The 25269-nt window shown below is 41.3% G+C and overlaps 1 protein-coding gene and 1 long non-coding RNA gene across 5 annotated transcripts in view; one reads left to right on the top strand and one right to left on the bottom strand.

Moving 5' to 3' along the window:
- BICRAL (BICRA like chromatin remodeling complex associated protein) overlaps positions 1-25269 on the bottom strand; it is a 68639-nt gene that overhangs the window by 11632 nt on the left and 31738 nt on the right. The window contains exons 1-8 of one of the 4 annotated variants that reach the window (XM_070245608.1): positions 20330-21704; positions 19477-19522; positions 18992-19040; positions 18835-18903; positions 16812-16929; positions 14205-15884; positions 1129-1234; positions 203-303 (exon numbers count right to left, since the gene is read on the bottom strand). In XM_070245608.1, coding sequence (XP_070101709.1) covers positions 203-303; positions 1129-1234; positions 14205-15479 — 1482 coding nt within the window. In that variant the 5' untranslated portion in view covers positions 15480-15884; positions 16812-16929; positions 18835-18903; ... (1 more) ...; positions 19477-19522; positions 20330-21704. Of the gene's footprint in view, positions 1-202; positions 304-1128; positions 1235-14204; positions 15885-16811; positions 16930-18834; positions 18904-18991; positions 19041-19476; positions 19523-20329; positions 21705-25269 lie in introns of those variants that run through there. The other 3 variants (XM_070245607.1, XM_014734429.3, XM_023624944.2) reach the window with 3 other exon arrangements.
- On the top strand, positions 20442-23988 carry LOC138919654 (uncharacterized). Its single transcript, XR_011430045.1, has 2 exons — positions 20442-20680; positions 23810-23988. It is a non-coding gene; the product is annotated as an uncharacterized lncRNA (long non-coding RNA).

Here is a 25269-nt window from a genome sequence, read left to right as displayed (position 1 = left end):
TCGTCCTAGACACATCAGCGCGGAGAGGCCTGGCCGCAGGAAGGTCTGCGCGGAGCGCTCTCCTGCGCGCCACACTCACGGCGCACGGCGGCCGGCTGACGCGCCCGACGCTGGGCAGCAACGCCCAACAGAAGATGACACGACTGCACCTTCTTTCAATTATGCTGAACATTAAGGAGAAGTTTTGCAAATTGTCTTCTACCTGCACAACTGGCTGGCCAGGAGACGATCCAACGACTTTTTCCTGCTGTGGCTGTGCGGTTCCTAAGGGCGCCGGCATGACTTTGCTTCCAGAATCCTGCCCTGTTAGAATGAAACCATAAGACAATGCTCAAAAGAAACCGCAAATCGAGCCCATCATATAACCCTAGAGTCCAACGCAGACAGATGACACAACATTCTGAAAGGGGTTTCTTTGTCATGGACGCCTGCTGTGAGGAAGGAGAGCAGGAAGTACCTTTATCTAGAGGCAGAGGCAAGGATTATTAAAGCCTACTTAGGTAACAAGTAGAAATAAATACATAAATACATAAATGGTAATAAATAAAAGCCATCAACGCTATAGTTTCAAATTATCTAAGGTCTGAGGAATAGGCCTCCAGCCAGTAATCTCTCAGGACTACCAAACCCCAAAATACTCACAACTTAAGGGAAGGGAGCCCCAAACAGGGGACTCCCTAGGAGTGTTCACACTTTGTCTTTCCCAGTACTTAGTGAGCAGAGCAGGTGTTCAAAGTTTTAGAAGAAATGGAATAACTCATATTTTTAGTCTCAGGTGGGATTCTAAATATACATATTCAAAGCAACATGAGGATGGTTACAAAGTCAGCAGTGCTATGTCGTACTAGATTTCATTGTTTCTAAGCAGTACATTCTTTTCACATAATGTAATGTGTCACCATTTAATTAGAAGTGCTTTACTCTTTCTTAGTAGTATATAAAAAGATGGTACAGATGCAACCAGGTATATTATTTGGGTGGAAAGGATACAGAAAGAAGGAATGAGCAGAGCGGAGGTGAGACTGAGTCCTAAAGACCGCATGCAGAAGGAGGATGTGAGAAGAGTGTGCTCTGGGAGCTGGGAGCACAGGGCCGAGCTGAGGGGAGCTTGCTACCGAGGCTCCTGACCTGGCAGTGCAGTGCTCGAGAGGCCAGCGATGTGCGTTTGCCTCAGGCCATCTGCGGTCTTGGAAGCAGAAACGGGGGAAGTCTGAGTCAAACTTTTTTTCTGAGCCTGTGAAAAATATTACCAAGATGGAAAATTAATTTCATGACAAAAAGCTTTAATAGACCACTTAAAATGTCAACCAAGCCTGTGATGCCTATCTGGTATCATCAAGCTAGATTACAAAACAAAACAACAGTTTAAAAACATTCTTCTCCTATCACATTGGGAGAATTGCAGAGTATCCTTTAAAATCCACTGGCACACTGAATTCTCTGGATGCCATTCAGTAGGGATGCTGCGCTGATACCAGACTGCTTTCTCATTCGTGGAACTGCCGTGTTCCTGGTGCTCAGATGCAAAGCCGAGCCAGGAACTCAGTTTCTATCCCTGGTAATTTTACATCACGCTGCAAGGATTTGACCCTGAATATCAGTTCACACATGGGGTCTGCATGGACTCTGAGCACCTGGGCAGGGCCCAAGTGCCAACCCCAAGTCTACAGTCAACCCTCCCTGTTTGCTGTGTAGATGATCTAAAATATGTGTCACCCCTTCTGTCTGGTTGGTCTCTAGTCTGTGTCATGTGAATATCAGTTGACATGTAATTAGGAGCTGTCAATTCAACTGAATACTAGCCTGAGCAAAATATTATTAGAAAAATTAATCTGATGCATAAATGTTGTGTGCTGCTTTTCTATAAATGAGGAACTGGATGAATTGGATGATGTTTAAGGACTAACAAGTTCCTTTCAGCTCTAAAAAAAATCTGTTATCACTACAATTTATCTAAAGTAAGACCATAAAGGGCTTTTAAATCACTCTCAATTTTGAATCCTGCTACCCCTTCATAGTGCAGTAAGTTTTCAGTTTTTTCTTCATCAGTGGATTTAGAGTTTAATATAACCATACTCATGGGGGACTTAAACTATAACATTGGCCCAAGCAAAATGTTCCCACCAACTTTTCACGTGTGGGGGTTCTCACAGACCTTGGCATTGCCTGACCATTGGCCAACTAAGCTCATGTTAAAATTTTTGCTCTAAACAATTATCTATTTGGTTCTCTTTTCTAATATAAAAATGGAGAGGGATTTGACATCACCCACGAAAGACTGGAGGAGGTCATTACAAAGTTGGAAATGGTCACCTTGCTCATCCTTCCACTGGCAGAGAGGGTCAGACCTGCACCACCGTAGGCAGACAGGCAATAAATTCTTAGTAAGAAAACCATGAAGGGAAAATCTTCCAGCGTTCACAGCATTTCCCCCAGAAGGGAACTCCACACTCTCCTGTTACAGGGAAGCTCTTCACAGGGAGAACACCCGTGTTGTGCGGAGGCCTGGGGCCAACAGTGAGTCCAGGCCTCGCTCACAAATATTTCCAGGGGATGAACACTAAGGGCCACCTTCAGTAAAAAGCAAAACTGATAAAAGTTGGAAAAAATGCGGTTTAACAGGGCAGAGCTCTATAGATAGGACTGAAATAACCAGATCAACAGATGAAGAGATGAATCCAAATTAATACGTTCAAACGACCAAAGTCCTTATGGCAGCACTGCAAAGACACAGCAGTTTTGGAATTTCAATATGCCTAGTTCACATAAAACAGAAGAACATCATCCTTATTGCTTTAGAGCACACAACTTTTTTAAAAAATAAAAATGGCATTATCCAGCCTGATCTACCACCTTATTTGTCAGATGTGACCTGGAAGGACTCCTAATATTAAACAGACAAATAAAACAAATCCATGCATACATAAGTAGTAAAACCATAAAGTAAAACACGGACGAGATCACCATAAAAGTCAGAAGAGGGGCTGAGGCTGGGAAGGCACCTGGAGGGGGTGGTTTCTGGGGGCAATGGCAATATTCTATTTCTTGAGTGGTTACATGGATGGGTATTGGTTTTATAATTGCTAGTTACTTGTACATTTATGTTTTATGCATTCTTCTAAATGTGTTCTATTTCACAATACAGAAGAGCAAAAGGAAAAAACCCAGAACAATCTAATCTTATGTCAAAGCTTGAAAATTTGCCATCATTTGGGGGTATGAAGTACTGTCATGTCTAAAAACAAGGTCACTATCCGAGGGGACCACCTCTCATTTGAGCATGTTTTTTGATAGTTGCAACCCAAAGTACCTTGACTAAGCTATTTGGTGTCGACTGTATCCACAGCACTGTGGTAAGTAATCACAGAGAAGGCAGCTGAAGGATACCAAACAGTCTTTGCTCTCTGAAAGTTTACCATCCAGAAAACGCAGAGGCCCACCCAACCATAATCAATCAGTGCACTATAATTATGGTGTGCAACCTCACACTGGGCCCTCACGCCTGTCCAGCAATCCTTCCTTTCCCCTAGCCAGCTCCTTTGCTCATTTTCCACTGACTGCTGTTTCATTATCTGCAAACCTGTAAGCCAGGTGAGAACTCATTCAACTTTCTACCACCAAAGCTACAACCTTCCCTGCATCCCCACTCATCTTTCCCCCTTCTGTTGGTACCATGGAAGAGGCATCCCGCCTTTCTTCTACAGAGAGTCCCACCGATGCTCCGGGATTCATGTCCCCTCAGCTTTGAAAAAAGCTCAAGCCTTTCTCATATCTTAAAAAAATAACTCCCCTAGGGGCTGCCCCAGTGGCATAGTGGTTAACTTCACGTGCTCCACTTTGGCAGCCCGGGGTTCACAGGTTCAGATCCCGGGCACGGACCTAGCACCGCTTGTCAAGCCACACTGTGGCGGCATCCCACATAAAATAGAGGAAGATTGGCACAGATGTTAACTCAGCAACAATCTTCCTCATGCAAAAAGAGGAAGATTGGCAAGAGATGTTAGCTTAGGGCCAATCTTCCTCACACATACACACACAACAATAATAATAATAATTTCCTTAACCCCACACACTCTTGTAGCTACTGCTGTGTCAGTTACCTTCACTGTTCTGAGTGTTGTCTGCACTCATTACCACACCTCTCACTCTCTGCTTAGTCTACTGCAATCTGGCTTCTGCACCTACCATTCCATGGAAACAAGTCTCACCAAGGTCAACAACTGCCTCCTTCTTGCTAAATCTGTCAGAAACATTCCAATCCTCACCTCCACTGACTTCTCAGTGACACTTTACTCTGGACCTCTGCCCTCCTGCCTGCAACACTCTCTTTTCTTAGCTTCCAAAATGCTGAACCCTATTGGTTTTACTCCTCCTCTCTGGAACCTTCTGATTCTCACTTGTGGACTCTTCTTTCTCTGTCTGTCTCCTAAATGTTGAAGTACTTCGGGGTTCTCTTCTGGCCACTTTTTCTTCTCTATTTAAACACTCTCCCTGGTCCATTTCATCCACTCCCACCACCTCAGTTACCATTTATATACTCATCCATCCCATCTCAGCCCATAGTTTGGTCCTACGCTTCAGTATGTACAGCTCTTTCTCATACAACTTGCTTGTCCTATAGGCACCTCAAACTTGACAAACATTCTAAACTAAACTCATAATTTCCCTTCAAACCACAATTTCTTCCCATGCTTTAGCTCAGTGAACCTGGTGTCACTGTCAGGAACCTAGTGTCATCCTTATTCACAACCAATCAATTGAAAGTTATACCTAACCTAATTGTCTCAAATCCATTCAATTCTCACCAGCTCTACTGCCATAGGCTAGTGTGGGTCTTCCCTAGTTCCTGCTCAGATCATGACGCTGGCTCCTTCACACGACACACGGGGTCCTGTATGATCTGGTCCCTGCTCACCTTTCCCACCTGAGTCTCCCGCACCTCATCTGACCTTGTCCTCCCTCCCACCGAGACCACAGCCTCTCCTCCCTGCAGGCTTTGCATTCGCTGTTTCCATTGCCTGAACAGTCTTCACTCAGGCCCTTTCTGCCTGGGGAAGTCTTCCTTCTCCCTCAGTAGGTCTCAGTCAGAAACCACTATCTCCAGGAGACCTTCCCCGACCATCCATTTGGTTAGAGGCTCCTTTCCGAGCCTGGCGCTCTGGACTGCTTCTACCAAGCACTTTAAATACTGCGTTGTGGCTGTTGGCTCCAGTCCTGGAACAGATTGTTGTGTCCCTGGGACTTGGCCCAGGGCTGGCTGTGGTAGGTACTGAAATGCTGTTGAATGAATCAATCAATGAAGGAAACATTTAGCACAGTAAGTGATTACGCATCTAGGGGGCGGTATAAAAGGGCAGAGATCAGCAGAGCCTGACAGAGGCGCCATTCTTCTGGGGGCTTTGGGTGGGGCCCCAAAGGAGGGGAAGTATTCAGACCTGATAGGAAAGGACACTAACAAAGACAGTCAGTAAAGGCTTGAGGCTCACAGTCAGTCTGGCCTATTCAGGAACAATATGGGGTCCACCTGGCTAACCTGGAGGGTTTCTGACGGAGAAACTTAACTGCCAGGCCAGGGGTTTGGACTTTCCCCTCCGGCAATGGGAATCTCCGTGATTTGCTTCAGGTCGCCAAGCAAATGTTTTAGGAAGATTAATATGGTGGAAATCTGCCTTTTTAATTTTATTTTTATTAAAGATTGGCACCTGAGCTAACATCTGTTGCCAATCTTCTTTTTTCTTTCTTCTTCTTCTCCCCAAAGCCCCCAGTACATAGTTGTATATCCTAGTCATAGGTCCTTCTGGTTGTGCTACGTGGGACGCCGCCTCAGCATAGCTTGATGAGTGGCACCACATCTGCGCCCAGGATCTGAACCAGTGAAACCCTGGGTGGCTGAAGCAGAACGCGCAAATTCACCACTGGGCCACGGGGCCGGCCCCTGATGGAAATCTGCCTTAAAGAAGAGGCCAAAGGCGGATTAATCACCCAAATAATTGTTACAGGTGTCTAATTACGCTATGTTAGGGTTGGACCAGGCCTTGGAAATCATCTAGCCCAGCGGCTCCCTATCCGGGTTGACTTTAGAATCACTCGGGGAGCTTTTGAAAACTGCTGATGCTCAGAGCCCTTTCTCCAGGCCGTTTAAGTCAGAATTTATGGAGGTGAGGCCAGGCATCCATATTTTTAAAAAGCTCCCCAGGTGATTCTCTTGCACAGTTAGGGTCCTGCATTTTAGAGAAGAGAAAAGCAGGGGTCAGAGAGTTTAAGATAAGAACTCAGGGGGCCAGCCCATGACAGAGTGGTTAAAGTTCTGCACGCTCTGCTTCGGCGACCCGGGGTTCGCATGTTCAGATCCTGGGTGCGGACCTACTCCACTCATCAGCCATGCTGTGGAGGCATCCCACATACAAAACAGAGGAAGACTGGCATGGATGTTAGCTCAGGGCTAATTTTCCTCAAGCCAAAAAAAAAAAGGAGGAGGACTGGCAATGGATGTTAGCGCAGGGAGCAAATCTTCCTCACTAAAAAAAAAAAAAAAGGATATGAACTCAGATCACAGAAGCAGTCACTGGCACACCAGGACCTCCAAGTGAGCTCTGCCTCCTAATGCAACTCTTGTTTTTTCCCTTTATAGTGCAGTCCCTCTTAAAGTCTAGCTCAGGGTATGGATGTAGAAAAGGAGAGAAATGGGAAGCAGTATGGTATAGAGAGATAGCAGGTCAAGTCTGACTTTACGAGCAATTTGCCCAAGCTCTGAACCTCCATCTCCTGTGAAATGGGAACAATGATGTTACTTGTAGCCCTAAAATAAGGATTGGAAATAATACATACAGCCCCGGCAGTGTACCTGTTGTTAATAATATAATCATTATTTTCATTATTATTGGAAAGAATGGATATGAGACATTCAAAGAAGAATTGGTAGGATTTGGTAACTTAGTAAGGGTATAGAAGGAGAAGAAAAAAGAACGTCTAGATTTTGAAGTCTGGGTATCTGAAAATACAGTGGCTCCACAGAAAGGTGGGCAGGCTGAGCCAGAGGGGGAAGGGAACTATGAGGGGCAGTGCGGGGTGAAGACCTCAGGTGTGATCACTCCTGAAATCTTGGACCCAAAGCTGGTAGGTGCTGCTCTTGAGGAATTTAAAATCTACCAAATATTTTAGTGATCTAAGGAGATTTGGGCTTAAAATAATTTACTTACTTTTGTTTGATAGGCTACACTCTTACATATCACCTCCTTTAATCACTGACTTTTGAATATTAATCCATTTATAAGAAAGTTTAAGTCCTGTGAATTACTCTCTGCATTAAGGGTTTAAGTTCATGGGGCTTCTTGGAAAAATGCCTTATTCTAGGTCTGAGGAAAGACCTACAATATCTTGTGCCACAAGATGCTCAAAGGAGAGGGGAACATGTCAAAAGCATAGAAGTCACATAAACAGGCCTCCACTGACTAAATCTGGGACAATTTAAGCATCAAAAGGAATAATGAAAGTAATAGATTGCAACACATTAAATACAAAAAGAACACATGATCTTTTAGAGATATACGCTAATATATTACAGATAAACTTATATGTCTGGATTAGCTTCAAAATATTGGGAAGGAGGAGAGTGAGTGGGGTATGGAAGAAACATGAGTAGCCATGAGTTGGGAAGCAGTGAAGTTGACTGAACTCATTACACTACTTTGTCTACTTTTGTTTTCATGTTTAAAATTCCCCATAATAAAAAGTTTAAGAACAGACTGGTGGTTACCAGAGGGGAAGGGGGTAGGGGAAGGGCAAAAGGGATAAAGAAGGATGTTCGCACAGTGACAGATGCAAACTAGATTTTTGGTGGTGAACACGATGTAGTGTATACAGAAGTCAAAATATAATGATGTACACCTGAAATTTATATCATGTTATAAACCAACGTCACCTCAAGAAAAAATAATTTTTTAAATGAAGCCAAAAAAACTTAGTTCATAGTGTTACTCAAAGTGAAGAGAAGAAGAAAAAGCTCTTCTTTATGGAAAAATCCCAGCCAATAACTGTGAATATGATAATACAATTAGGAAGCATTTTGCAACCACCAATGTAACAGTCAGGCGAGGCTCATCAGTGGAGTCTCAGGCCGCTGGGTGAGGGGCTGGGAAGCAGGACAGCCACGTGGTCCCAAAGCACCATCCGAGATCATCTCCTCTTTACAAAGGGAACAAGCTATCTTTGAGTACCCTAAGGAGAAAGGCTGGTAGAGGCCTCCATAACCAAGAGATCATACTCAGAATCACCAACAATGGGACAAACCGACATTATTTGCCTTGCCAAAACCATTTAGCCTGATTCTAATCACGAGGAAACAAGGAGACGACCCCACACTGAGCGTCATGGTACAAGACAGCAGATCTGGGCCGCTGAGACTAGAGCCATGACAGTAAGTGGAATCAGGGTTCTCACAGCTTTCTAGATGGAAGCATTGTCGTAAAGGACATTATCGGGTCAAACGGAAGAAATTTGGTATAATAATCCTATTATATTAAAGTTAAATTTCTCGAGTGTGATAGTGAGATTGTGGTTGTATTGTAGAAGGTCCTTGTTCTTAGGAGATACTTGCTGAAGTGTTTTGGGATAAACGGTCATGATGTTTGCAACTTACTTTCAGGGAAAATTAGTGTGCACGTGTGCACAGAGAGAAGCACACAGATACACACAGATAAAGAAAATGTTGCAAAACATAAACAACTAGTGAATCTAAGTGAATGGGTTCACCGTACTCTTCCAACTTTTCTGTGAGTTTCAAAGTTTTCATGGTGCAAAAGGGGAGGCGGGCACAAGGAGCTGGTGACACTGTTGCTGCAGGGTCCTGGGGGCTGGGGGACAGGAGAAGGAGGGAACTTTTCACTGTAGGATACACCTTTCTGTGCCTTTTGAATTTTGAACCAAACAAATGTATTATCTATACCAAAAATAAAGTTTATATTTAAAAACTTACCCCCTCTAATATGAACCTTTTATAGTATCAAAACTTGCTAAAAACAAAAAAAAACCTCTCGGACAATGAGATTTGATGAGCTTCTGGGTTAGCCAATGCACCCACGTGCATTGGTGGTGGGAGGGTTGCACACCCCAGCTCCATGGGGACAGAAGCTCCTGCAGTCAGGACCCTTCTAGAACCTGCCCTATGTACCTTTTAATCTGGCTGTCCATCTGTATCCTTTATAATAAACTGCTAAATGTAAAAAAACAAACAAAAAATTGCTGAATTAAATTTCCCCAAATAGACAAACACTGAAGGCCCCTGATAATGGTATTTTTGTTCCAACATTCTAGAAAGTAATTTATACAGAAATGTTACACATTTAAAAGAGTTGCTATAAGTGTTTCCAGATGTCCTGGGGCTTTAAACGTTAGACGACACCTCAATACTACTTTTCCAACTCCTGCTGCCTCCAAGGCTGTGTGCTCCTTGCTCCAATACACCGGATGCTTTAATTGTTCCAGAAAACCTAAGCAGGAACACACTTGATAACACAACCGACTTAGTTTCCAATACTTTTTGGCATTAAAAGTCACAGAAAATTACTTTGGAGCTGCCAGTGTAGGCTTTTTATTACCTTTGGTCAATTGAAACTTTTGGGAGTCAGAGAGAGAGATGTTTTTCCCCATTGAAGTATTATTTATTATGTAGCAGAAAAAAGAAATGATCATGCAGGGGGCCGGCCCCATGGCTGAGTGGTTAAGTTCACACGCTCTGCTTTGGTGGCCCAGGGTTTTGCTGGTTTGGATCCTGGGCGTGGACATGGCATCACTTATCAAGCCATGCTGAGGTGGCGTCCCACATGCCACCACTAGAAGGACCTACAACTAGAATATACAACTATGTACTGAGGGGCTTTGGGGAGAAGAAGAAGAAGAAGAAAGACTAGCAACAGTTGTTAGCTCAGGTGCCAATCTTTTAAAAAAAAATTAATAAACATAAAGCAGATCAATACATACAGATATAAAATCATCCTTAAGTTATATGATTAAGCAAAACCACCTCTGGAGTCTTGTGGAGATAAGTACACACATGTGGTATTTGCCCTTTACATGCAGAGGAACCTCCGGGGGGAGAGGAAGAACCTAGAAACAGTGGGGGCCTCTGGGCGGGAAACCTGGGGACTGGCAGGAAGACTTACTTTTCAATCTAAACTATTTTGGAACTGTTTTAAATTTTTACTAATTGTATGTTTTACTTATTTTTAAAACATACATAAATATGTTTTGATAAATGCTGTCTAGGCATCATCTCGTCTATGTAAGGTAAGTTTTTCAAAACCAGAATAAAATGAGAATAATCTATAATTCTATCACCCAGAGAACTGCTGTTAACGTTATACTGCATTTCCTTCTAATGAACTTTCTGGGTTTTTTGTAAGCAAGAGGGGTTTCTATTTTTCCATTCACCATATTGCCTCTCCTCATCATTTCTCTAAAAGTGAAAACAAATTGTTTAGTAAATATTTTACATTTAAATGTGCATTTTAAACATTTCACATTTATGTGTGCACTTAAAATTATTCTGTAAGCCTTTCCCCAAATCTTTATTTTCCAAAAACATTTTTTTTAAGATTTTATTTTTCCTTTTTTCTCCCCAAAGCCCCCCAGTACATATTTAGCTGTGGGTCCTTCTAGTGGTGGCATGTGGGACGCTGCTCCAGCATGGTTTGACGAGTAGTGTCATGTCCACGTCCAGGATCCAAACCAGTGAAACCCTGGGCTGCCGAAGTGGAGCACACGAACTTAACCACTCGGCCAAGGGGCCGGCCCCTCCAAAAACATTTTGAATGGCTACATAGTACTTCATCATATCCGATCATTCTCCTTTTACTGGACATTTGGGATTTTAGAAAACTTTTTTGCAACCAAAGAATAGAAGAGTATCTATGGTATGCTATATTTTGAGTAAGAAAGGAGAGGGAGTAAGGAAATACTAGTAACTGCTCATTTGTATGAACATAAACATAGCATAAATAAACTAGAATCTAATGAGATTGGTGAATATAGAGGACGGGTGAGACTGGCAGGAAAGGATGGAGGGTGGGAGCGGGGGAAGGGGTAGGGAGGAGGGAGACTGCTCCAGGTTGATGTTCTGCAGAACCTTCACTTTGCGGACCATGCTAATGGTTCAATGTTCAAAAGAAATTAAGTAGATAAAATCAACAAAGATAACGTGGAAAGAATCCTAAAATGAAATACAAACAGAAACAAAGCAGCAGAACTATATCTCAAATGAACAGCATAACCATACTGAGGGAAGGAAAAAGAACGAACCCAAGAAATGTTGTAAGACAGTATTTCGACTAAATATCTATAGGCTAAAGACAGAACCGTAAACCAATACTGGAGTCCAGTTACTAGGTTTGTTTTTCACAGTGGTATGGATTAGCAATTCTGAAATTATTTTCTATGTGTTCTAGGATAGAAGAAATAAGTAAATATACTATAGAGCTGGCTTTCTCACTATTAGAGAAGAGAGTGCAAACATGGAAAAGAGGGAGACTTGAATAATGAACTCTGTGGTCCTAGATTAGAATTGGAAGTATCAATATGAACTCATGGTTTTTAGTATAGACTGATGGATATATAAACAGTTATAGATGTTGAGTATGAGTAAATATATGTAAGTCCAAGCTGAGACAACCCCAGGAGCCATGAATATGTAGCACTCAGATCCTGATTTCTAGATATTATTCTCCACTAGAAGGAATAAGGCTCCTTAAAGAAATGGTTGATTTTAGGGCAGAGGCAGGTAAAGTAAAAGGTGGACATGGAATATCTTGTTTTGCCTGAAATTAAAGGAAGTGCTCAAAGCACAATGGAAACACATCAGAAGGACCAGCAGCCAATTTGGATGGGTGCCCACTGGCCATTAATTTGAACACCAAAATAAGTGATTGTAACAATTTATAACCCATTGAATCAAATAAGAATCTGAGTCTAGACCGATACAAAAAAACATAAGTACAAGGGAGAGAAGGAAAAGCTCTTACTTAGAGTAGAATGTCAACTATTAACGGAGAACAAATGGTGGAATTAGAAAATCTCTATCTAGTGACCATCATAGTAATAGCTGATTCAGTAATTGATTCAGTCAGGAATTATCAATGGAAGCTTAAACTACTGTGTGCAAGTCTGATGAGCAACTGGATATCTACATAGTCTCAAAGTATTTCCCAAAAGAAACATTAAGATGTATCACACACCATCTTAAGCAGACATCATCTTAAGCAAGTGTTCAAAGTTAACATCACCAGCAATGGGACAAGTCCACATCATGAGGAAACACTACTTCTGTGGCAATCCTACCAAAAATGTATGACCTGAATCTAATCACGAGGACACACCAGAGAAAGTCAAATTGAGGGACATTCTACAAAATAATTGGTTTGTACTCTTCAAAAATGTCAAAGTCATGAAAGACAAAGAAAGATAGAGAAACTGTTTCAGATTTAAAGACATGAGAACAAAATCAGACAGTGATCCTGGACCATAAAAACAAAACAAAATAATTTTTTTCCTCTTTTGCTGTAAGAGACATTATTGGGAAAACTGACTAAATCTGAATAAGGTGTGCAGATTAGATGATAATATCGTAATAATGCTGATTTCTTGATTTTGATGACTGTACTATGGTTATGTAGGGCTGTGTCCCTGTTTTTAGAAAATGAACACTGAAGTCTGAAGTATTTAGGGGTCAGGAGCCATCAAGCCTGTAATTTACTCTCAAAATTGTGTGTGTGTGTGTGAGAGACAGAGAGAGAGAGGGAGAGCAGAAGAGAGAGAGAAAGCGAAGGATAAAACAAATGTGGTAAAAAGGTAACATCTGGGACATCTTGGTGAAGGGTATATGAGAATTCTTTATACTATTCTTACAACTTTAACTTTTCTCTAAGTCTGACCTTATTTCAAAACACACAGACGGGGCCGGCCCCATGGCCGAGTGGTTAAGTTCGCGCGCTCCACTTTGGCGGCCCAGGGTTCAGATCCTGGGCGCTGACCTAGCACTGCTCATCAAGCCATGCTGAGGCGGCATCCCACATGCCACAACTAGAAGGACTCACAACTAAAAATACACAACTATGTACCGGGGGGCTTTGGGGAGAAAAAGGAAAAAAATTAAATCTTTAAAAAAAACAACAAAAAAAATCCCACAGACATACATACACCTTTGATATCAAAACTAATACATTGAACATCCTTGATCATAAATAATCTTTGTTTCCTTGGGATTCTTAGTAGAATTTCTAAGTCAAAGGTATACAGTTTTAAAAATATTGATGTATATGGTACAGAGAAGTTTCTAAATACTTCTAAACGTGGAGGGGAAAGGCAGTGGAAATGGAGGACTAAGAAGGGTATGGAGCTGGAACTATGAAGTGTACTCAGAATGAGTGAGAACCAGAAGCTAGGGGAGTTCAAGCATCGGCAGACAGGGGTGAGGGCCCAAAGCTGATGACATTTGGGGTGACTTTCAGAAACAAAAACCTTATATGGTTTTCCCAATTGCCCAAGTAATTTCCCTGCACCGCAGCACAGTAAGAGCAGGTGCAGGTACCTGGTCAAATGACAGTGCCCTGCATCCCTCCTTCTATGTGCCTCCCTCTGGTGCAGGCCAGTTACCCCCTGCTGAGTCACACTGAGTCCCTGAGCCTTTGCGGTTGGCACCCAAGAAGCAGCTACCACTTCACCCAGCCCATAGTCACACGACCTAGTGGTTTGCTATATGATGTAATAATCTAAAATAAGCTTTCATTTTAAATGCTCATAATACGTTCCATTAATATTGGTTCTTACTGAGTATTTGCTATTTTCTAGGGACTATGCTAAGTCCTTCATGTGGATTGTCTCATTTAATCCTCCCAATAACTCCATGGGATGGTAGTAGTACGATGTTCATTTTGCTGATGAGGAAAATTAAGTCTAGAGAGGTAAGTTAAGACTTGTCCATGTCATAAAACTTATATTCAAATCTGTGAGTCTGACTGCAGAGTCTCCGCTCTAAACCACAATGCTATGCCAGATAAAAAATTTCTTAGGAAGAAAAAAAGCAATCAATCGTAAGTTGAAAATTTCAAGTTAATAAATTGGGAGCCTAGGATGAAAATTATATTCTATTAAATACACAGTCCATATTTCCATTCTGTTATCACCCAAACACTCATTTGACAAAGGGAGCATACCTGACAGAAGAATTGCTGCTGGGTTCCTGCTCCAGGTGTGTTACTGAAGGTGCTGGTAGATTTGGAAGAAGAAACTGGAAGACGATGAGACACACTGACCGGTACTGGAGTCCTGTTTGGCTGGGTCAGCTGGTCTCCCGTAAAGTTTGATCCTGATGCCCCCGACTGAACTGCAGACCCCAGGCTAGGATGGGCAGTGCTGGTTGAGCTGACAACAGGGAAACGACTAGGTCCTGCCATGCTCGTCACTGAGGGCATGGTGGTGAAGCCAGGTCTTCCTTGGGAGACGCTGCTCTGCCCAGGTGACAGGTGTAACACAGTTGGTGATGCCTGCTGCAAGGGCATCTGCCCACCAACTATCTGAGGAGAGGCATGATTGACTATCACTGGACTTCCAGAGGTGGCAAACGTCTGCCCAGACACCAACTGAACGGCGGTATTCTGGTTATTAAGCATCTGTCCAGAATATGGTTGGTTGGTCCTGAGCATGTTAGAAGAGTTTCTGTTCAACATGACATGCTCTGAGGCCACTTGGCCAGAAATGAGCTGAGAAGGTTGAGTCTGAAGAAGTTGCCCATTTATGGTCTGGACGTGGTGTACCGAGTTGGAACTGACAGAAAGGCTTGTAGGTATGAGGAACTGACTTTGGGGTGTGTGAGGCTGGCCCATGGGAGAATGAATAACGATACTACCCCCCGCGCTGCTCACTGCCTGTGAGGTGACTGGTTTCCTTGTGTTCTGTTGGTTTACAATGTTCACGGACATGTGCGGACCAACTACTGAGCCCTGGGGTGAGCTTGCCGAAGCAAAAGAGATCCCTTGTTGAACATGGTGCTGCTGTATTCCCAAATTGTTCACATTGTACGTATTTTGCTGACCCATCTGGATAGGCTTTGGCTGGATATTAATTGGGACTTTATTTGCATTTGGTGCAAGACCCCTTTGTATGATGATGTTATGCACAGGTAAAGACGTTTGAAAATTTGTGCTATTAAATGGAACGGTAACAGGCTGTGCTGCTGGACTGGAACTGGAGTTCCCAAACAAGGAGTTGCCATTAGGAGTCTGTCTATGAACCAGAAGCCCTCCACTCACATTGGATGGAGCTTGCTGCCCGCTGCCCTTCAATATGATTTGAGATCCATCTAGGTTATTAATCGTCATCATGGAAGGTTGATTACCAAATGACCCAATTAGTTGTATTTGCCCAGAACCACTAATCTGACTGCTATTAGACAAATGCTGGCTGGGAACACTGATCCCCACATGTTGCATAAAACCATGTTGTACACCCACTGTATTGCTTGCAAACGATGCTCCAACAGGCACGTGAGTCACCCCTATAGGCTGCAGCGTCTGACCTGAGTAATTAGAAACATTAGAAGCCTGAGTAAAGGATGCTGATGAAGAAGGATGAAGCTGAGCTTGTGCAAACTGTTGGCTTGAACCTATGCTGGCATCCAAATATGCCTCTTCTGCCAATGTCTGTTCAGTGATATTGGCCTCCTGCAAGGATTTCTGAAGAATGTCGAAAGGTTGGTCCTCACTGAGATCAGGAAGAGGAGAAGACTCAAGTTCATCTTCAAGAAACTGAAGGCTACTTGAAAGTGGCAGTCCATCACTGGGTCCTTCTCCAAGCTGGTTACTTACAGCTTTGAGGGATGACTTAGGGTCAGCATTCTAAAAAAATAAGCAGTATGTTACATGGCATATCAAACCTCTGAAAGAGATTCTTAAAAAAAATTAATCTCACTGATGAAGATGAAGAAGCCATAACAGGCTGCTTTTCAGGCATAACGACCCAAAACGCTCCCCTTATTCTGCTATTTTATTTCCTCAGTAATGATGTTTAACATTATTTTTCTAAGTATAAGCATTCAGTGCTCTGGTAAATTATTTTCCAGAAAAATAGATAAATAACAGGAACATACTGATAACTACCTGGAGTTTAGCTTCATTATTTGAGGTATTGGCACAGACTTTATTTTTCAGGATTGCTCCCAGTCCAAGGCTTGAGTGGGACCCAGCCCAGGCACATGCGTACACAGGAGACGGCCATGTCCAGTCCCTTGTTGCACAGGAGTCTAAGTGAGTTTGGGGAGTTCTGGGTGTTTTTTTACTAGACACCCAGAAGGTATCCCAGATTCAGCCCTGTCTTTCAAGGTTTCCTCTGACTCCCCTACTTCTAACTCCACCACTCCAGGCAAGACCAGTCCAGATAAAAACAAACTTCCAGGGCCGGCCCAGTGGCACAGCAGTTAAGTGCACACATTCCACTTTGGCGGCCCGGGGTTTGCTAGTTCGGATCCTGGGTGTGGGCATGGCACGGCTTGGCAAGCCATGCTGTGGCAGGCGTCCCACATATAAAGTAGAGGAAGATGGGCACGGATGTTAGCTCAGGGACAGCTTTCTTCAGCAAAAAGAGGAGGATTGGCAGCAGATGTTAGCTCATGGCTAATCTTCCTCAAAGAAAAACAACTTCCCACATAAAATGAGTGAATAGTCTTTTGATTTCTTAGAAGTAATCAGCTTACTATGATGCTTTAAAAACTACTTCATGTCCTATTCAAAAGTAAAAGCCCATCAACTTATTTATCAAGTACCTACTTGTGTGTTAGTTTCTGTCCTTAAGGAGTCCTTAAGGAATAGGCATTCCAACTAGAGACAACAACACAGGCGTATGAAGAGAACTGAACACGGTCACTGATAAATAAGATACACTCCACTGGCCAGCAGTTTTTCATGGGACATGTCAAAATTATAAAAGAAAAGATATGGAATCAATAGCTATTTAAAATAAGGTGAAAACAATGTGAATGTACCTAATACTGTTGAACGGTACATTTAAAATGGTTAAATGGTAAATTTTATGTCATATGTATTTTAACACAAAAACATTTTTTAAAGGTGAAGCAAAAATTTAAAAATAGATCACTCAAGAAGGTGCTCCAACTTGCAAAGCTGTAGAGATTCTCAGCCCTGGGCTGATAAGGTGTTGGGGAGTAGATGATGGGGAGGACTAGGCAGAAAAGCCAAGACTAGTTCATTTGACACCCAATCAATCAATAGTTGAAATGGGATAAATGTGGTGGGACTTGAAGAGTCATTTGAAAGGAGATAGGGAAAGCAACTGAACGCAAGGAGGATATTTTTTTGCAGAGAAATATCAAGGCAACGACAGATATCTCCTGAGTAGTGAAACATAGTTTAATGTTTTTACAACGCACAAATTAACAGACCATAGGTTTAAACACCCATATTTTTCAGAGCTTTTAAAGTATTTCTACTGTGACTGACAAGATGCAATAGAAGTTCCCCATAAATACATATTGAATGAAGTAGTCTAAAAAGTTAGAATTAATACTCATGTGGAAGGGGGAGAATTGGTAAATAAAAATCACTAATATTGAGGGGCAGGCTAAAATCTACTTTACGGGCTAAATGGTATCATATGTAGTTATTACTCGTTTAGAATGAATTTCAGAGATGCTACTAATTTACAAGCCTTACAGGAAATCAGTGTTGTGACTTTAAAGCCAGCCCCAGCATGTGGAAGCCTCTTGCATGAGCTCAAATACTTGAAAGAAGTATGCATTCCCAAGGACTTCCTGAACACTATTCCATTTTATAGATGAAGACAATAAACGCCCTGATGATGACGGTGAGTTAACATTTATTGAGGGCTGCACCAAGTGACTTCTGTGGACTAGTCAATTAACCTTAAGCACCCTATGAGGTAGTCCTACTATTCTCCTGGTTTCAGAAATAAGGAAGTTGAACCTTACAGAGATGTAGTGGTACATCCAAAGCTACACAGCTAGTAAGTGGCCGAGTGAGGATTCAAACTTGGGCAGTCTGACTCTGGACTACCATCCACGGTAGAATGAAGCAGTAGAAAAGACGAGAAGAACATAAGGATAAACACAGTCTCCTGGATAAAGCCTCCAGGCAGGACTCTCCTATCCCCCAGGTCAGCTCTCTTCTCGAGATGCTCCTACAGCTTAAAGATACGGGCTCCAGAACGTGGTGGCCTGGGTTAGAATTCCAGCTCTGCAACACCCAGCTGTGTAATTTGGGGCAAACACTAACCTCTCTGTGCTTTACTTTCTTCATCTATAAAGTACAGATAATAACAGAACCTACTTGACAGAGTTATTGTGAGGATTAATAAGGTTAATTATGTTAAAGCCTTAGTGCTAAGAACATATTAAATATGTTCAATAACTTTTTTAAAATATTAAATATGCTCAATAACTTTCAGTTTTCTTTTTTCTCATTTAAGATGAAAATGCTTAGCAAGTAACTACAATTAAGAATAATTTTTTTAAAGCTATGTAACGAGATTCGAAACATTTTAATATGACTTTCCTGGGTTACAACATTACTGAGAGATTTTAGAAAGAAAGTTGAAAGCTTAGGAAAATGGCAAAGTAAATCTCATACAGCTTGTCTTAATTGACTAAGTTGAAAGTGGAAAATGTCAAGATAATTCAATAGACTTTCCTTCTGTGTGAATTACAAAAGACGAGGTGACGACTCTCATCATGATATGAAGGCAGCTAAAGCCTCCACTCACAAAGCACCGATGAGACACAAACACTTGCTCACACACCCAGTTTCCAATACTCACACTGGAGTTGGCGAAAATTGAATTTGAGTTGGCTGCAGAGTATCCTGCATTAGTCAAGTCATCATTGCTCTGCAAAGGGACAAATTCAATAAAGTGATCACTTCAACTGTAAAGAAGAAACAAAATTTATACCTGTGATGTTCCAAGTATTACTTACAGATTTATTACTAGGTCCATGTAGAAAATAGTTCAATGCTTGTGGGTCTCTAGAAGACAACAGAAAAGGGAAAACAACAAATAAATACATTACCCACTTTATGATTCATTTTTACTAGGGTAAAAAGAAAACAACATAGCCTGAGTAAAATTCTCTTTTTTAAAACAATTTTATTAGTAGTTTTTGTTTTAATACTTATGCATTTATTGGACATTGTTCCATTTCCTAATATCATTTCTGGCTCCTGGGATTTTTTAGAAAATACATTTAATGAAGGATGAATAAAGTTACCTAAATTAAATTACCTAAAGATGACCCCATATCCAAGTCTCTTTACTCGTCTCTTTATTTGTTAATCCATACAATAGCTATGATAATTAATTTTTATTTTAAAAACTCACCCAGTTTTAATAAGCTTATGAGGTTGTTTCAGTACAGCAAACCCACACATTTGATTTGCCCTGATTTTGGACCGAGCATCTTACCCGATAAGATCAAGGAGACACGAGTCATCATCATCATCCATGACAACTATAAAGAAAAGGAGGAAGAAAGCACCATTTCAGCAAAGCAGATTAAGGCCAGTAGCATCAATGTGACATAAAAATATACTATATACTTTCCTAGATAAATAACTGTGTAATTTATGTGAGTTTTTCCTCTAATTGCTTATTTTAATGGGAGTTAAAAATTTTTGTGGTCACTCAAGAGATTAAATATTCAATTTAAATTGTTTTTATTAAACACAAATCCTTAACTCACAAATCAAAAGGAATCTAGACAATCAAAGATAGCTGGCAGCAGCCCCTCACACGCAGAGTCCCCAAAGGGACTGCAAACCACGGACAGAACTTCCTCAAAATGTATCATGAACAAGGAGAGAAATAATATTTTTGTTTTAGAAAAAATCTCATGGGTACACAGGTCTTTGAATTTTGTGACTGAATGTTTCCAAACATGGTGAGCAATCTGGATTTCTTGCCATACTTTGGCCAACTTTATTCTCCCTACTTTTTGAGACAGAAGAGGACCCATAGCGCCAGGCCGTGCTGCTCCAGGCTTTGCCCCAAACGTCCCCAGGTCCTCCTTCGGCAGCAGCACTGCCAACTGCTCAGTTCCAAACAATCTATATCCCAACACTAAAATCTTTAAAGCAGAAAATCTCAACCAAAAATTCACCCCAGCTCCAAGCCCAAAGCTCCCTCTCTCCCCAGCCATCGACAGCATCAAGCTTAGCCAGCGAGATTACTGTGCTCTGGCTGTAACAATAACAACTGTACAGATTCCAAGAGCAGTTCTCTCCCGTTCTCCCCCTCCCCCGAGATCCGGTAAACTTACACTAGTGATCCGACACCTGGCAACACTGCTTCGCACCCATTTTGAGCCATGCGTGGAATAATTTACATCACGGAATGCCAGGGCCAAGAGTTCTGGAGCAGTTGGAAAGGGCAGTTGTGAACAGCAGTTGGACGGAAGAATGAAATCCTGAAGAGATGCCCAGAAGAGGGACACGCCCGAAGGAGGCAGAAGGGATCATTTCTACTAAATGTTTTTTCTTGGTTAAAACTGCCATCTCCTCTCCAGTTCCCCCAAACTTCCCATCCTATCAGTCACGAGGCCAAACAAATATAAAGTCGACTCCTGCCACATGGAAAGAAACTTGCTTTCCTCGGGAAGGGTCTGGAAGGGGTAAGTATCCCCCGATGTGGGACCTTCCAGTCGGCGGGCGAGTTGGTTCAGTTGCAGAATGATCTGGTGATTACAATCCATTTGAGTGGAACTTTAGTGAGAGGAGAGATGACGGATGAGTCAGGAGGAAGGAAGAGTGGGAAAAGCGTTTCAAACGGTAAAGTCCATGGCTAAAACTGTGAGAGCGGCAGCTGGCTGAGTGAAGTCTGCTTTTAGGACCAGATGTGGAGTTACTCAGGGTGTGCTAGCATGGCTGTACTAACAGAACATGGCTTTTGAGGCGTGAAAATGGTACAGGAAGGAAAAACAGGGAAACTATGATTAAACAGACGTACAGAAGTCTGTGTGAAGGGCTCCTCTGAAACTCCGATGTTTAAGATGGTAGAACCTCATTAGCTATAGCTCAGTGTTGTGCCACAGGCTTGTCGCCCAGATATCACAATCACGTGGAATTAAGCAATTACAACATATAATTAAGCCTATAAAATGGATATTATTTCTTTACTTCAACATGACCATTTAAATAGAGTTCCACCATATCCTTTGTAAATTTATTTTTTAAAGTGTCTAACAGACTCTAGAACTAACAAAAAAGTAACTGAGAAACAGCCTACACCAAAAAGTAAAAAACCAAAAAACGAAAACATTTCACAACTATCCCAGCTCCCCTCACTGCTTTCACCTGTACCTGGCTCCGCCAGGGGATGAGATGGCCAAGGGTTAACCAACAGACAGAGAAAGGAAGTCGGCACCAGTCACTCCACCAAGGTGTCACTGCCACTGGGACTTTCAAGCACAGAGAACATCTGCTACCCCAAAGTTCAAAGTGACAAGCTAGTCCGTGAGTAGCCCAAATAAAAGAACGATTTTATGATACTGGATGAAATTAAAAGCCATTGTGTATCCTCCCCTACCAAACCACACGGGCTGCTGAAACCCTTGACTTGACAGCACGCTCCTTGGGGATATCCACCCTAGTCAGTGACGTCAGTCCTACCAGAAAGGCCTCCTCCTCTAGCCCCCCTTGGGTAGAACTCTGAAAGCCTTTATAGTCAGGGGTACCCTGAGAATTCTACTTTTTAAAGGGCCACACTCTTTTCTGACTATAAGCAGTTTTCCCAGCTCTACATAGTGCCAAATACAGTCATAATACAGCCTAATCCAGTAGTTTCTTAACCCTGGAGGACAGATGTTCTACCAAAGCAAAGTTGTAGAAATGGACTATGATTCTAAAGGGGGAAGAAACTTGAGGATCAGAAACTAATGACTCAAAAGCGAAGAGCTTAGTTTTCTTTGGAAAGGTTTTCCCTTTACCTCCGGACTCTTGTTGAGGCTGTTTTCTCATTAAACTAACAACCTTGGAATCAATACGTGGGCCTCTGGCCACAGGTGAGCATTGTAAAGCCTTGTAAAAATATATAAAGAGCCCCTATACATAAGAAAAAAAAATAAGCTACCCTGCGGAAAATCAAATGGTGTGAATAATCAGTTCATAAAAAAAGGAAAAACATGTAGCCGCTAAACACATAAAAATAATCAACCTCACTTAGAATAAGAGAAATAGAATTTAAAGTTACAATGAGATATTATAACTTCTCAGATTGCCAAGATAAAATTTTGGTTAAGGACTATGCCAGTCACCGACTTTTATCCCTTGGTAATGAGAGTATGAACTCATATAACCTCTAGAGAGGGAAATTTAGCAATTACCTTTCAAAATTTCAAGTCCACAAATCATTTCATGTAGCGGATATTTCCAAGTATTTGTCCTGCAGATATTCTTGCATGAGTGAAATGATACATGTATAAGAATACCCAGCGCAGCATCACTGGTTTTAGCAAAAGACTGTAAACACCTAGATGCCATGGGTATGAGGTTTCTTTCTGGGGTGATGAAAATGTTCTGGAATTAAACCACTGAAGTGTACACTTTAAAAGGGTGAATTTTATGGTATGTAAATTATACCTCAACTTAAAATATTTTTTTAAAACCCTAGATGTCCATAGTGAGACACTCACTAAATCAATTATGGTTCATTCACATAGTGGAATACTACATGGTCATTAAAAATAATACGGTAGCTTTAAACAAACTGACTTGGAAAGACACATGGTCAAAGGAAGAAAGAAAAAGAAAGGTGCAGAATAGTGTGTACATTACACTCCCAAATGTGGAGGGGTGGAGAATATATACCTTGGTAAATGTTCAGACCCCCAAATGAAGCACACATAACCAGTAACACTAGCTGCTTCTGGGAGGGAAAGCAGGTGGCTGAGAAGAGAGGAAGGTATTCTCTTTACTTTTATGTCATTTTGTACCTTTTGAATGTTGCACCACATGCATGTAAGGCCTATTTTTTAAAAAATGCAACTAATAAAACAAAGAGGGAAGAGGGAAGAGCTCTGAAACACAAGAACCTCAGTCAGGCTCACTCTAGGTAAGCATACCAGATATCAAATACTCAGAAATTTTTTTCTTTTTTGAGGAAGATTAGCTTTGAGCTAACATCAGCCACCAATCCTGCACTTTTTGCTGAGGCAGCTTGGCCCTGAGCTAACATCTGTGCCCATCTTCCTCTACTTTATGTGTAGGACGCTCGCCAAAAGCATGGCTTGATAACTGGTGTGTAGGTCCACACCCAGGATGCAAACCAGTGAACCTTGGGCAGCTGAAGCTGAGTACGCAAACTTAACCACTATGCCACTGGGCCAGCTCCTCAAATACTCAGAAAATTTTAAAACAGCCTAGTGGCCTCAAGACTAATCTACATCAGCTATCTTAAAAGAAATATCTTAAAGACACTTTGATTTTCAATAAGATCACATGAAAAGTTGGAAGACTTGCAAGGTAGAGATATGAAAGAAGATGACAGGCTATTTAATTGTTTTTCACACTGGGGGAGAAAATGTAAGCTCTCATATCAAGAAATGCATTGGTTTCAAGAACAGATATTTTAGGAAAGCTGGCTAAGCAAATCAATTTTACCTATTTAAGATATTCTACGCTAGCGGCAGTAGAAGAAAACTTTTAAAGTCATAACACAGGATTTCAAATGCTTGATAAATTGAAATTTGGCATGTGATTGCTATAACAAACGTTTTTGTTCTCTGTTTTCTTTCTTCTTCCAGAAACACAACCTACGGAAAACGGTGACTAATAAGCCAAAACTTTAGAAGACCACCAAGAGTCAATATAATAGGCTCTCTAACCAACATATGAAAAATTACTGACATTTGCTTTATTTGTATTAATTTGGTATAGGGTCAGTACATGCCATAATTTCTCATTTACAAATTTACCTCCAAAATGTGAAGTGAGCAGAGGAATCGTTGAGAAGCTGAAGGTATAATGAGCTGTAGTCACTTCTATTTTTACCCACATCATTTACCATTCCCAGGGCTGTTCATTCCTTTGAGTAAATCCAGATTTCCATCTGGTATCATTTTCCTTCTCCTGAAGGATTTCCTTTAATATTTTTGTGGTGCAGATCTGCTGGTGATGAATTCTTTCTGCTTTTGTATGTCTTTAAAAAGTGTTTATTTTGACTTCACTTTTGAAATGCATTTTCACCAGGCATATAGTTCTAGACTGAATTTTTCTTTTCTTTCAGTTCTTTAAAGACAGTGCTACACTGTTTCTTGCTTGCATTATTTCCAAAGAGAGTATGCTGTTGTTCTTATTTTTGTCCTTTTGTATATAACAGGTCTTTTTTTTCCCCTCTAGATGCTTTAGAGATCTTTCTTTTTATCACTGGTTTTAAGCAAGTTGACTATGATATGCCTTGGCATAGTTTTATTCATGCTTCTTGTGCTTGGGGTTCATTAAAATTCCAGAATCTGTAGGCTTATAGTTTCCCTCCAATTTAGAAAAGTTTCAGCCATTACTTCTTCATATATTTTGTGCTCCTACTCCTCCTTTGGGGACCACAATTACATGTACACAATAAGGCTGCTTGAAGTTGTCCCAGAGTTCAGTGATGCTCTATATATCTTTTAGTCTGCTCTCGCTTTCATTTAGGATAGTTTCTATTGCTATGTCTTCAAGCACACTAATCTTTTCTTCTGCAGTGTCTTAAATACTGTTAATCCCATCCAATATATTTTTATTTTCAAATATCTCTAGAAGTTGGATCTTTCTTAAATCTTCCATATTCTTCTTTAATATGTTCAATCTTTTCTCTGCCTTCTTGAACTTATGCAAAATAGTTATCACTTTTTAATATCCTTCTCTACTAATTCTACCGTTTGTATCATTTCTGGGTCTGTTTTTACTGATTGACTTTTTTCCTCCTCATCATGGGTGGTAGTTTTCTGCTTCTTTGCATGCCTGGTAATTTTTAATTGGATGCCAGACATCATTAATTTTACATTATTGAGTTACTGGATATTTTTGTGTCTTTACAGATATTTTTGAGCTTTGTCTAGGACATAAGTAAGTTACTTGTGAACAGTTTGCTTCTCTTGAGGCTTGCTTTTAAGCTTTGTTAATAGCCTAGGGCTACTTTTGCCCTACGCTGAGGCAATACCCTTTTGAGTACTTCACTTGATGTCCTATGAATTATAAAGATTTTTGCACTCTTGCAAGTGGG

Source organism: Equus caballus, chromosome 20 (assembly GCF_041296265.1).
Source record: "Equus caballus isolate H_3958 breed thoroughbred chromosome 20, TB-T2T, whole genome shotgun sequence".
NCBI classification, from domain to species: Eukaryota; Metazoa; Chordata; class Mammalia; order Perissodactyla; family Equidae; genus Equus; species Equus caballus.
This window is presented reverse-complemented; position numbering and strand designations above follow the sequence as displayed.